We start from the raw sequence: 15,160 nt of genomic DNA, 5'->3' as shown, positions 1-15,160 counted from the left end.
ATAATTACACTTTTCTTTGCCGAGTTTTAAATTTTCAACATTTTTTTGTGGTTTTGAACTATGAATGTGTGATTTGTAATTTTTAAAACTTTAGTTGTATTTTTAAAATAAATTCTTTTAAGTTTGGTAGTTGTAACTTCTATGCTTCATGTGTTGGTAGTAATTTTTAAATTTCAAATAATTACACTTTTCTTTGCCGAGTTTTAAATTTTCAACATTTTTTTGTGGTTTTGAACTATGAATGTGTGATTTGTAATTTTTAAAACTTTAGTTGTATTTTTAAAATAAATTCTTTTAAGTTTGGTAGTTGTAACTTCTATGCTTCATGTGTTGGTAGTAATTTTTAAATTTCAAGATATTTTCTGCAACTCTGAAGTTTTGAGGGTGCTTTTGCGATTACTAAAACTATAGATTAATTTTTTAAAATTTAAATTTCAGCGGTCAACCAATAGTTTCCAGATTTTATGTATATTGGTAATAAATTTTGAAAGTTTAGAGTTTTTGGATTTTTAATTTTTGAAGGAATTTTTTTATAACTTTTATAACTTTGAGGTTAATTTCGGTAAATTTTAAATTTTTAGGTGCCTGAGGGTAATCTCTTGTATTCGTCTTTTGTTGTTTGTAAATTTTAATATTTTAAAAATTTTAGGGTGGTTTTTATAATTAGAACTTTTAATGGTGTTTCTATAATTTTTGGGACATTGAGTGTGTTAATTGAAAATTTTAGTAGTCCCTCGAATTCATCTATGTTGTTTACAAGTTTTGAAATTTTAGAATTTTAGGGTGATTGTTTGTAATTTGAATTTTTGAGGATGTTTCTATAAAATTTGAGACATTGAGGTATTAACTATAAATTTTAAATTCTTCACAAACTGTTGTTAATTTCTTAATTCCATGTTTGTTGTTTTAAGTTTTAAGACGTCAGGATGATTTATATAATTTTGACTTTTTAGGGAATTTTGTGCAATTTTAAAAAAAATTAGTGTTTTTTTGCAATACATTATATATTATAGTATGTTAGCTACGTAATTTCTTTATTTTAACAAACTAATACCATAAAGATATTTTATATATTTTATTAATATTATTTTTTAAATTGTTAAGCTATAGATAGTTCACGTAGGATTATGATATGATATAATTATGATTAGGATAGATTAATATATAAATGAAATATTTAAATAGTAAATGATAATATTGACCATAGAAATATTTTTTTGAACACGTACTTTTAAAGGGAGTATGAAATAGATGACATTTTAGTACAACATTGTTGTTATGAATTGACTATGTGAATTAAAACTACTAAAGACTCAGATGAATCTTCAGTTATGTATTTTTAAGCCCAGGTCTCCAAACGAAAGGTAAGTGACCCAATACAGTTGGTTAAACGTCACTTTGTCACTTGTACAAGTTAGTCACAAAATTTTGTCTTACTGTTACTAAATATATACCGCATTCAATATGCCAAAAAAAAATTTAAACTTTTAACTGATTATGAACCTGTATTTGGAGTGACGTGGCCGTTGAAGCTAATTCAAATTAACTCTCGAGTAATAAGGCACTGTTTGGCAACCAAAAAAAGTATCTTATCTAAGAGCTTGTGTCTTATTGACTTGGTCAATAAGCTAGTAGAGCTGTTTGGTGATCAAAAATAGGAGGAGATTATTTTGAAGATTGTGTCTTTTGCAAGTAGCTTTTGGAAAGCTATCTCAAATAGCGTTTGTCTTTGGGAAGGAGCTGTCAATTTTTTTCTTCCGTTTTTACCCCTAATAATTCTAATTTTATATCAATAATATTGTATGTCCTTTTTAGTCATTTAACAAATTTAAGCTAGTTGTACAGCTTCTTTTGCCAAACAGTAGTCAATCAACTAGCTACACAACTATCAGCTTTCAGCTATAATTTCACAGCTTTCAGCTAGCTTGACAGCTTTCAGCTATAATCTCGCAGCTTTCAGCTAGTTTTGCCAAACAGAGCCGGATCTGGCTCCTGAAAAATAGGGCAGGTAGAACTTATGAGAGTGCTACTTTTCTCGCAGTATGACAGTGAAGTATGAAACGACCGCCAACAACAAATCGAATAAGCCAAAGATCACAGTATGAGGATGCATTAAAATTACTCTTTTTTGCTCTGGCTTCAAATGCAACGATTTCTTTATGGCTTCAGAAAATTATTTGAAATACTTGCATTCAGTTGCTTCGTATCGACCCAAGATAGTAACGGCCGTTCATCGCACAACCTGAGCTTGAAGTCACCTTCGAAACCTCAACTGGAAACTTGTTGGAAAATGGTCAATACTACCAACGATTCAACTATCTCGCAGCAGTACGTGCTACGTATTCACTACAATCTAGCAGATAAATGCATGAGTTTAGACACCAGATTCCAGAACAAATGCTCAAAATATAGCACAAGATTTGAAACAAACAAGGCTATTTATATATTATGGACGGCACAAAAGTGTTGCATAAGCCATAAGCTACGAAGCCACGGGACAAAAGTTTCACCAGAGTAACCAGGTCTCCTGCTTTCAGAACACAAATTTCTCCAAGCAAAAGTATACAAAAAAAAAGAAAAAAAGTACATAATCGTGGTTCCCAAAAGACTAGGAGGCAAAATCTAACGGCGACCTCAGTCCTCCCCTTCCAGCTTCTTAATGGCCTCTTCTATCTTTGGGACTGCTTTGTTGAAGGCCTCCCACTGTTCTGCTGTCAGGCTTATACCTGTCCACAACACAGAAATATCTCTAATCAAATACAAACTAAATAAACTCGTCCAGGGAGCAAAAGTTTGCAAAGCCCTAGTTAGTAACATAGACAACGAAAATTACTAACAACGACCCTCCTTTAAGCAAGCATCATCATGAATCAGCTAATGTCAAAGACAAATTAACACACGGAAAAAAAAAGTAGTTGTTAATCCAATCATACTAATGAACTTTTCCCAAAAAAAACCTCCGCAGAAGGATGACCTAAAATCAAATGACAATGTGAAATGATTTAATCGTTCCACAAGCCTGTGTGCGCCCAAGTCGAGTGAGGCGCACAACGCACATAGTTTTTCAAGATAGATAATCAAGGAATATGTTTATGAATTTTCATATAAAATACATGATAAATAATATCATACTACCAAATCACAAGAAAAGGTCTTAGTTCACAATGCTAACGTACGCAACATAGTAGCAAAGTTCATAATTTTCCAAATCAAAAGTCAAATCAAGACTGATATCGAAGCAAAATCAAACAGTAAACGAAAACGAGTTAGAATCCTTTACTATATACAATATACAATATCAAACAACCCCAGAAACACAAATGAGCAGTTTATTACATTATATTACTACATAATTGTTGTTCTCTAATACCAATAGTTATTGAAAACTGTGTCGAGGAACCAAACCAAACGCCGATCAAAGAGGGCCAAAACCAACCAAAATCAATGCACAAACAAAACACCAATTTTAACGTGGTTCGGCAAGTTGCCTACTTACACAGGACAAGAAGGGGATTGGGTTTTTACTAATAGAGAAAGAGAGTACAAACTGAGATTACAAATCACTCGAAGGAACAAACTAATCTCACCAACAAATCTCTAATTCTCTCCAAATAAACCCGCAAACAATTGCTCAGAAAAACTCTCCTTTTTCTGTGCTCCAATATCCCCAAACCAATATCCAATCAAAGTCTTAAACAAAGCCCTAAACAAAACCAAAGAAACCCTAAAAGACGTGTCTCTATTTATAACAAAACACAATCTCAAACTGATTGGGATTCTAAAAACGAGTCTGCCACAACCTAGTGTGGCACACACCATACCCATGACAAACAGGACAGATTCTGTCACACCAGGATGTGACAGACACCACACCCATGACAGACAGGACAGATTCTGCCACACCCATGGCAGACACCACACCAGGATGTGGTGGAGCCTGTTTTGCTTATTCTTCACGTTTTTCTCAATTCCTTCGCTGTTTTCACAATTCTCTACCTCGACGAAGTTTTTTTCAAAACTGAGTCGACACCAACCAAACCAAATATCCCACTTGTTACGTCCAGGATGTCGTGGAAATCCTTCACGATAACGGACTCAAACCACAACAAGTCGAGACTCAAATGAAAATGCGAACACTCTCCAAACGTCGATGTCTACTCACCAAATCGGCTGCATCAAAACTGACTGCCTACGTATCCTCTTTGCCCAAGGAATCAAGCATTCACGTAGTTCGCCCAAATGGCCTCCAAATGCCCTCAATCAAATAGAAAAGTCTGCAACTCTTCCTCAATATCACCAACAGATCTGCAACTGATAGCGGCCCCAAACTGATACAAATCAAACACCTCCATCTGAGGTGAACCAATGGCCGTATCCAAATTAAGTCCATCAGCTGCAATCGAATCCAACTCATCATCTGCATTCATCTCAGCTGGAATCCCAAATGACGCAGTATGATCTGGAGTATGTGGAGTAATCTCCACCCAACGTGGAGTAGCATCACTCTCCACCTGCTGCGATATCCAAATGACCTGATCAACACTCTCCACCTGCCGAGAGTCAAAAGTGACATTCCTGCTCAGAACAAAATCAGAAGCTCCCAAACGATAATCAAATGAGCCTCCGAATCCCAAACGCGCAATCGGATCAAATCTCGCATCCTTGATGTAACCAAATGTTGGGTAACCAAATATCCGACGCCAACCAAAATCTGAAGCAGCTCCACCAGATCCAATAACTCCTAATGCAGCAGTCGGCGACCTATGACGAAGATGACCCAAACATGTCAAAACCCGCACACCAATACCAATGCTCGACATCAAACGTCGATCCTCCTCCAGCAAGGAACGACTCATCGAAACTGTCATCTCATCTGGTCGCCCTAAAGTCTCCACATCAATGAACTGTTTCAAGTTGCCATGAGCTCGGCACAAACGCTAGAAAGGACCCTACCAAAGCTATAACAACGAGTTACCTTTCTGCCAATACATTTCGTCCAATTGTTGTTGACTTCTAGGACTTTAAACCAACGGGAACTGGTCGCGACCCAATAATGCCTAGAACAATCACCAACTGTGAAAACTACAAAACGATTATCTCCCAATGATGTCTCCTTGGAAGGCCCCCAAATGCCTAACTGAACACCTCCTAAAAGACCCCTCGCTCGATGGATAGAAGTGCGTAACTCCACCACGGTCTTGCTCATCTCAATGTGCTCAAAGGACTTCTATCTGCAGGTCAAAGCACTCCTCAATAACCTATGCACGGCATCACCAATCATATATCCCAGCACCAAACAATGTCACAGTTTAGCCAAAGAAGTCATCAGCGCTCTATCAATCACCGTGCTCCCAAGCAAATAGTATAAGTTACTCCTTCTGACGCCCTTCATCACAATCATGGACCCAAATGTAACATTCAAACGTGCATCCCCCAAAGTCACCCTATAGCCTGCTGCCTCCAAAGCTCCAAGTAAAATGATATTCTTCTTCAACTGAGGAACGAACCTCACTCCAACCAACTCCCGAATCACTCCGTCACTCATCCTAATCCGAACGGTGCCAATACCACCAATAGAGCATTCATGATCATTACCCATGAGCACGAAATCCCTTCTTTTCAACTCCTAAAAGCTGGAGAACCAATCCCTCCTAGGACAAATGTGGTATGTAGCACCCGAGTCCAACATCCACTCTGTAAAGTATGCAACACAAACTGACGATAGTGCAGATAATGAGTAGCCTGAAGAATCCGAATCTGAATTGTTGCCACTAGCTTTAACAGCATTCACCTCTGAAGCCTGAATAGCTTTCCCCTTATTCTTCCCGGCTTGATCATTCAACTTTGGGCATTAAGCTTTCCAATGTCCATCTTTACAAAAAACATACTGATTCCTACGAATTCCAAGATGTACCCCTCTAGACTGTGACCTTCTACCTCGGTTTGGACCCTTTGCTCTTGCAACCAATGCCCCCGCTACCGACTTAATAGAATTCTCTTTGTCCTTCTTCTTAAGTTGGTAATTCACTAATGTAGCGGTGACCTCACTATATGAAAGAGATGTCTTCCCATTAATAAGAGTAAAGACAAACGTCTCATATTCCTCGTCGGGTAAGGAACTCAACAATAGCAACGTATTGTCCTCATCTTCAACAATGACATCTACATTCATCAAATCTGTAAGAAGCTTCGTGTAGTGGTTCATGTGATCACTAATGGATGTCTCATTCTTCAATTGGAAGCGATAAAGTCTCCTCTTCAAATGCAAACGGTTTTCGACGTTCTTCGTCAAGTACTTGCTCTCTAGGACTTCCCAAATCTTCTTAGTTAAAGTCTCATTCATCACATCATATTTTAGATCTTGAGTGAGACAAGACCTAATCACATCACACGCTGTCCGATTCATCTTTTTCCAAACCTTCTCATCAATGTCGTCCGGTTTCCCGTTCAACTCCAATGTATCTTCTAAATTCTACGTATTGAACGCATCCAAGACTTCACATCGCAAAAGTCTAAAATTATTAGTGTCATTGAACTTCTCCACGTTAATCTTCATCGAGTGGATACTCAAACTTTGGACAGTCTTCACACCTGAAGAACCACCCTCAACTCCCTCTTTCTCAGCCATAATCCTCAACACACCAACAACCAGTACGGAAACAAACGAAGAATAAATCCAAAACTGAGAAAAGAAAAAAACTTTACCAAAAAGATCTCACCTTTCTCACCAACTGAAACCCTAGACGAGCTTCCCAAATCGATCTACTCCTCCAAATAGCTCAAGCGTAGCCCGAGCTCTGATACCACTTGTTGTTCTCTAATACCAATTGTTATTTGAAAACCGTGTCGAGGAACCTAACCAAACGACGATCAAAGAGTGTCAAAACCAACCAAAATCAATGCACAAACAAAACACCAATTTTAACGTGGTTTGGCAAGTTGCTACGTCCACGGGGTAAGAAGGGGATTGGGTTTTCACTAATAGAGAAAGAGATTACAAACTGAGATTACAAATCACTCGAAGGAACAAAATAATCTCATCAACAAATCTCTAATTCTCTCCAAATAAACCCTCAAACAATTGCTCAGAAAAACTCTCCTTTTTCTGCGCTCCAATATCCCCAAACCAATATCCAATCAAAGCCTTAAACAAAGCCAAAGAAACCCTAAAAAACATGTCTCTATTTATAACAAAACACAATCCCAAACTGATTGGGATTCTAAAAACGAATCTGCCACACCCTGGTGTGGCACACCATACTCATGACAAACAGGACAGATTCTGCCACACCAGCAGGGTGTGGCAGACACCACACCCATGGCAGACAGGACAGATTCTGCCACACCCATGACAGACACCACACCAGGGTGTGTTGGAGCCTGTTTTGCTTATTCTTCACGTTTTTTTTAATTCCTTCCTCAATTCCTTCCCCATTTTCACAATAACGTCTTTGGCGGCACTTAGAGAAACTAACTCTGAATCTACAAGGCAATGCTAGTTATCCATAACAAGAAAAGTGAACATTACAGTATTGAACGAGAAGACCCTATCACTTCACAAAAGCATCAGAGGACATGCTGTATCAGAAAAGGCAAAAGTTACCTAGAGTAGAGTGTCAAAAAGCTCCTAAATAGTGTAGTCGTGGTTCGAAAGCATAAAAAGGTGAAATGGGCTAATAATACTGAAAACCCCTCGCATTCTATTGTAACAGTACAAGTTTGGAGGCTGCGCTCCGCTTACTGTCATCAGTTCAAACAAGCATGGCAAGACATAAAAATTCTTCACCAAACAGCAACCATACAAAAATCCGAAGTGTACATTTTCCTGCAAAATTAACCACGTTTCATATCCATCAATAGCAAATGACAATGTGGGGAAGCAAATACAAAATGCATACAACTACAGAGAAGGTTCATGCAGACCTACAACCTGTTATTGTATAATCACAAACCTCCCATTCTATAGGAATTTGATGGATCTCTGTATTATATGCCTCACAGATGATAGCATTTCCCATACAAAATCATGTCCACTTTCCCCTTTGCCTAACCTTAATCCTCATTCAGAGAAAATTTTGGGATTTCCCTTGGTTGCATAATTCTTACCGAACCAATAAATTATATAAACTTCCTGGCTTTGGTAATCCTTCATTCTTAGTCAGAAAAATGAACCTAGTAATAGGAAATTAGTTTTTCCTCTTCCATAGAATGTCAGCAATAAGTTCTGCCAAACAGCCAACCTCATTTGATGAAATGGATTAAAGATGATAATGAAGAAGAAATGGTGATCACATTGTCAACAAGAATTTTCCCGTTTCAAGGTCGCATAAGTACATAATAACAAATAAAAAATAAAAAAAATATAAAAAGCACAATTTTTAAATGAAAAATAAATACTCCACTATGTGAGTCTAAGAACACAAGATACAGCGAATAAAAAATGCTAATGCAAGTGATAATCTGCACTGCATAAGCCTAAACATAATCCACATGATCAAAGCCACAGCCTCACAGGTTTCACCATCTGCCAATAAAATATAGGACTCTGGGCCTCAGTTCCCTCCATGATCTACTTAAGTTTAGGCGAGTTGAACCCAACTGAGATTTACATAGTTACCAAAACAGCAATCCAAGAACCAGTTTAATTTTAGGTCAACCAAGACTGGCCTATTATCTGGATCAAGTGAATTGATGCCAGGTTCAACCAACTTGCAATTGCACTTTGGTCATGCTTGGCCAGAGGAGTTAGGCATATCTAACTCGAATTAACTCTAGCCAAACAACTAAAAGTTTGACAAGAGTAAAAATACACAAGTTATGTGAGTATTATCTTGAAACCACCACAAACAAAGTGCTCTTTGGGCACAGAAACTCTAAGCTAGAGTTATCGACTCCCCAACAATTACACAAAATTTCTAACTCCTAAATCCTAATCTCTTTGTCCAACCAATAAAAAACATCCACATTGATAGCTCCATCTAATTTGAATCCAAAGCTCATTCGCCTACACTTAAACCTCATTTACCAAAAGCGTCTCAAGCTTGCTACATGTGAGCAAAGTTCAAAAACTACATAAACATTCAATTTAAGGGGATATGACACTGCATTTATATCAAAGTAACTAGAGACCTGTAATGTACATGTAAATGGTATAACTCATGTAATGCTCCACACAGCTTGCTCGAAAGCTCATAAAGATCACAAACTTGGTGCCAGAAAAACTTGTCATGTAAAAAAATAAAGAATAATCTAAACTAGTTCGATGGATACAATTATATAAAACCACAAAAAAAAAGATGCATTCAAGAACCCCTTAGATCATGCACAAGATTAGAGATGTATAATGCTCAACGTCCAATTCCCAAAACCTGGATGACAATTATTGATGGATTGCTAAATAATCATCAGTCATTATTCTAAGAGCCTAATAAAAAAATTTGAATGCATCATACAATATTTCGCTTTTACAGTTTTACCTAATAAAAGAAAATTGGACTTTAGCTACTTTTTCCACAGAATCATAATCATCTCCTAAGTAACTCAAGAGAGGGGAAAAAATAGATATAACATAATGTCTGGTTTGGAAGAATAACCAAATTGTAATTTTCTTCATGAATTCTTAAGGAATGAAGCCACCACCAAAAAATGACAAACACAAAACAAAAGCCACAAACATAACAACAGATGAAGATAAAATCAAAATCCAATTCTTCTTGTCTATTTAGCGGAGCAACCAATCTCTCGACAAAACTAAAGATATTTCTGCTTATGGACACCTCAACAAACTCACCCAGATGCTCTTTACCCTTAATAGAGTCACTCAGATACAAATTAATTAAGACTAGTCCTCTGTGCAAATAGAGTTTGAAGCCTGCACTTCCTGAGACCTGCTAATTCATATATTGCAAACATAACGTAGTAAACCATATCTTAGTAACTCTATTTAGCGGAAGATCACAGCTGCTGGAGATTCGAGATATAAGAACATAAATGCAAAGTATAGTCTTAGCAACAGCCACCAATTTCTTAAAGAAGTGGCTTGTTTCCTATGAACCCAAATCTATTACTTTCCTCTACAAAAGATTACTAATGAGTAAAGCCCATGGTATCAACAAAGAACAAAGAGAACAATCAACTAAATTTGATCAAATCAGACCAAAGCCTAAGCATTTATCCAAGCCAAAAGGAAGATTTTGCTGATATCTCCAGTTCTTCTACCAAACAAGGTAAAATTGGAAAGCTTGGGCAATGAACTGATTAATCGATTAATTCAATCCAAAACCAAAATAATAATAATAATAATAATAATAATACCTTTAGAGGAAGGCAGCTGCTTCCCGTCTCTCTCGTAGTACTCCCTGATCGACACCAGCGTCCTCCCCCTGAAGTCCTGAATCGTCACCCGCCTCTTGTTCGACAACTGTCCTCAAACAAAAAACCCTAATTAAACCCTAAAAACCAAAAAAAAAAAAGAAGAACCTCAATTAGAACCAGACGAACCCTGCAGATGATGAGATCGCCTTCGTCATCGTACTCTCTCTTCTGCTTTCCATCATTCTCCTCCTCCTCCTCCTCAACCTCCTCTTCCTTTCGCTGCTCAGCTTCTTCTTCTTCTTTCTGTTGCTGTTCTTTTTCTTCTAGGGTTTTGGATTGGAGAAATGACTCGACGACTTGGCGAACGAAAAGCTTGCGATCGGGAACGGAGAGGTCAAGGCCTAGCCTCTCCGCCGCCATGGTTCGGATCTTGTACTCGGTGGTCGACTCCATGTCTGCATCCTTTAGAATCTCGAGGACGGTCTCCTCGATTTTTTGCTGGGTTTCTGAATCCATTTCTGAGCTTCTAGATTTTCTTTTGTCAATTTGGGGAGGTTTCGTGGGAGAACTTTTAAGCCTCGGTCAGTAATCTGTTACTCCTTCCGAATTTTGCTATTTTAATAGCAACTTTATTAACTAGCAAATATAACGGTGCTTTGTAATTGTAGGTCCTTAACCCAATTTCTCAAGTTGACTAATTTACGCTTAAATACCCCAAAATTAACTCCTTTCTAAAGTTGTCGCCCCCCCCCCCCCCCACCCCCACAAAGGTTTACTTTCATTTTTAACTTTGATATCTCGAAGTTTAATTTCCCTAAGAAACACCCCAAAGTTCCTTAAAAATTCGATTTGGTAAGCCCAAATTTTAACAAAAGATTACCCTATATGTGCACGGGAATTGAACGAAAAAGTTTATACTTATAAGATAAATTTTGCTAAACATCTGGATATTTTTTGTGGGAAAAAAAACCTGGGAGTGTTGAAGTTAACAATGAAATAAACTTTGGTTTATTTAAGCGCAAGTAACCCATCAAAATTTCTTCTAGAAAAATGGCCCGACCTTTTAGTTATTATATAAAGGTGGATACTGGGGACTAAATTTTGGGGAGCTAAGTACTACAGAACAGCTGAGGTAGTGAGGAGCGCTACTAAATGTACAGATGAAAGAGATTATCCGCAATCATACTCCCTTTAAAAGCACGAGTTCGGAAAATCTTTTTTAAACAAATATACCCCTTTATAGTTTAAACTACCTTATCTATAATCAAATTCTAATTTTCAATGGTCAATATTACCCTACATTATTTTGAATATTTTATTTATATCTTAATCTATCCTAATCATAATCATATCTTATCCTAATCCTATGTGAACCATGTTTAGCTTAACAATTTAAAAAAACTAATATTAATAAAATATATAAAACATAAAAATGATATTAGTTTGTTAAGATAAAGAAATTACAAGTAGATAACATATTATAATACATGAAGTATTGCAAAAAAACCATAAAAAGTTTTAAAATTGCAGAAAAGACCCTGAAAAGTTTAAAATTGTAAAACTCATCCAAATGTCTCAAAACTTAAAATAAAAAACATGAAATTAAAAAATTAACATCAGTTTGCAAAGAATTTAAAATTTACAGTTAACACCTCAATGTCTCAAAAATTATAGAAACACCCTCAAAAGTTTAAATTACAGACAAGCACATTAAAATTCTAAAATTTTAAAACTTACAAACAACACAGATGAATTCAAGAGATTACCATGATACACCTAAAATTTTTGACATTTAAATTTAAATTTTTTAATTAACACCCTCAATATCTCAAAAATTATAGAAACACCTTCAAAAGTTCAAATTATAAAAAGCCACCCTAAAATTCTAAAATTTGTAAATAAAATAAGATGAATTCAAGATATTACCCTTAGACACCTAAAAAATTAAAATTTGCCAAAATTAACCTCAAAATTTTTAAAAAACTCCTTCAAAATTTAAAAATCGTAAAAAAAACTCTAAATTTTCAAAATTTTTAACTAGCACACATCAAATTCGTCGATTGGTAGACCGCTGAAATTTAATATTTTTCAAAATTAATCTATAGTTTTAATAATTGCAAAAGACACCCTCAAAATTTTAGAGTTACAAGAAATATACTAACATTTAAAAAATTACCACCAACACATGAAACATAGAATTTACAACTACCAAACTTAAAAGTAAATTTTTTTAAAAACTCTTTCAAAATTTTAAAAATTATAAATCACACCCTCAAAGTTCAAAACCACAAAAATGGGCTAAAATTTTAAAACTTGGCAAAGAAAAGTGTAATTGTTTGGTATTTTTCATATATATATATATTAAAATTTCTAATTTAGGGATTTACTATCCATTTTCAGCATCTAAGAATAGTCTAAGTTGATACTGGTAAACAAAAACAATAAGAATTGATTAAAAACATCCGGTTAATGGATAAAATTTTTAAAAATATTATAGATTAAAAATTATCGGCACTATATAAATTAAAGTAATTTTATATAATTTTAGTAATAAGTTGGGGTAGCCAAAATACATTCGTAACATTAATTGATAGATGTTTAAATCCATAGAAATGATAAAACACTATAATATTATACCTTAGCATTAATTTATTTTAATTTAGAAACTTTAATCTTTGATGTTAATAATATTTATAAGGTAAAAGAATACAAGGAATTACATATGGAGAAACTATTAGAATATTTAGAGATAAATTTAAAAGAATTGTGAGTTATTTCCATTGCAAATGGAAAAGTAATGGAAATAAATCTAAAATTCAGAAAACGTCAATGAATCACTTGAATTGGCATTAACATAAGACATATCTATTAATAAAGCACTGAATAGGTTACATTAAAAAATAATTTAATAACTTTATCCTAATAAAAAAAATCTCCATGGAAGACATAAGAAAAATTAGTAAGTATTCATAAATTCCATATTGTGTTCTTCAAATTAAATATTAATATTATAATCTAAGAAAAATTGGTAATGAATATTACAGGTATTTAGACAGGGATAGAGCAAATGTAATATTATTGAAATAAAAGAAATTCTTATTGGATGCACATCAGAAGAATTCATTTTAGAGGAAAATAAAGAGATAGCTTCTAATTTATTTAAGTAATAAATTAGGAACACAAAGAATTTTATATATATGAAATTAATATTTATTCTCATTAAATTAAAAAAAAAATCAAAGTCTATATTTTGAGCAGTTTGTGTTGAACATCATAAGTACATTTGACTTCTTTGTAAAGTTAAATGAGATGATAAAAAATTAACGAGCCTAGGAAAGATAATAGCATAAAAAAATACAAAATTAGCCTGATGTCATAATTGATGTAGATGATGAAGACAATACTCTAGAATTGTCCGAGAAATAATAAATGATAAACCTGAAGAAGGATTGATCTTAACTCAATAAAAAATAAAATAGAAGAAATAAAAACAATATTTTATGAATATTTTATAGAATAGTTTAATTATTTTGAGTGAAATTAGGAATCTTTAGAAGGGAGTTTCATGAATTTTTTTCAGTACTTTTATATTCTTATGTGGATGTTTTTATCATATAAAAGTATACTAGAGTTGCATTAATCTTTAATTTATATTTTTTTTATGAAGTCTATCAATGATTAGGAATAAACTTCATATTCTCTTTTGCATCATTTTAACATACTTTAAATCAATCATTTTGCCATATTGGTTTTAAATATTCACCTTTCTTGTATAACACTATTTTAATATTTTTTTACTTTGCAATGCTATACTTTATCAAATAAAGCTTAGTTTCATATCGATCAAAAATAATATGAAAATTCAAATTAATTTTAAATTATATTTGTTTTTTGTCAATTCAAATATCAACATGAAAATTTAAATTGGGTGTATCCCATTTAAACAAACATAAAAAAATAATCGGGATGTAAGAGTTTAAAGAAAAAAAAATAAGCACAAACTGTCAAAAATACTTAATCATGGTATTAAATCACGTGCATTGCACGTGTGTAAAAACTAGTTTTTACCAAAAATGGCAGTTGCTAGTTGAGGCTAGTTCTAAAGGAGGGCAGCTTTGGGCTTGTTGGGCCGTAAATGGCTCTTAGCTCCGTCATCGAGCCTGCCTCATAGATCAACTACACTCATCTTCTGATCAAGTCGTAGTTCGTTATTCTCACAAAAAAAAAAGCCCACTGTAACAGTTTAACAAACATTATACCGTTGACGTATTCTGTTTTTTCTTTTAACTGTTTATATCCATCTCTTTCGAATGAAGTCCAAAATCCTTCACCACGAACTACTGACTTTATTTCTGTACCGATGCATAAAATACATCACCATTACTCAAAGATTCTGTTAGCATAAATCAAATTTTATAGAGTTGGACATGCTCTAACCATGCTATTACTTTGAAGAAGAGGGCAAAATTATAATAGTAATAATAATAATAATATATGTGTGTGTATAAAATGAAGCTCAAATGTTAACGTGAGCTCGACTAATTGGGTCATCAAATTCAAAATCAGCACCGTACTTCTTACTCAATACGTCATCAAATATATATAATAAAATTTTCACATTATTTGGAGTCTTAATCAAATTAGTATGATATGTTCATCTTTCAAGCAACTTAACAGCCGTCCCTTCTACACATAGCTAAAACATTGATTAAAATTTTTAAAATAATATAATTTTTTCAACAAATCACAATGGGGAGTGCTAATCATCGTTTCAAGTAGCCTATTGGGCTAGCTCACGATAAAAATATGAGCTCATCATCTCATTTTATCATAAATATGTGTGCGT

At 34.3% G+C, this 15,160-nt stretch overlaps 1 protein-coding gene across 1 annotated transcript; it reads right to left on the bottom strand.

Annotated features, from left to right (window-relative positions):
* On the bottom strand, window positions 2,420-10,926 carry LOC109840047 (RNA polymerase II transcriptional coactivator KELP). Its single transcript, XM_020408543.1, has 3 exons — window positions 10,501-10,926; window positions 10,315-10,420; window positions 2,420-2,726 (listed from the first exon to the last, which is right to left on the bottom strand). Exons 1-3 carry the CDS (start codon window positions 10,828-10,830, stop codon window positions 2,635-2,637), a joined length of 528 nt encoding a protein of 175 aa, XP_020264132.1. The 5' UTR covers window positions 10,831-10,926; the 3' UTR covers window positions 2,420-2,634.

This window comes from Asparagus officinalis, chromosome 5 (genome assembly GCF_001876935.1).
Source record: "Asparagus officinalis chromosome 5, Aspof.V1, whole genome shotgun sequence".
Classification (NCBI taxonomy): domain Eukaryota; kingdom Viridiplantae; phylum Streptophyta; class Magnoliopsida; order Asparagales; family Asparagaceae; genus Asparagus; species Asparagus officinalis.
The sequence above is the reverse complement of the archived record's forward strand: the minus strand, read 5'-3'. Positions and strand labels throughout refer to the sequence as shown.

Coding starts and splice junctions, on each gene's coding strand:
- LOC109840047 (XM_020408543.1), bottom strand. CDS start 10,830: ATGGATTCAGAAACCCAGCAAAAAATCGAGGAGACCGTCCTCGAGATT. Junction 10,421..10,500: donor GCGATCTCATCATCTGCAGG/GTTCGTCTGGTT, acceptor GTTTGAGGACAG/TTGTCGAACAAGAGGCGGGT. Junction 2,727..10,314: donor GCAGCTGCCTTCCTCTAAAG/GTATTATTATTA, acceptor TGTTGTGGACAG/GTATAAGCCTGACAGCAGAA.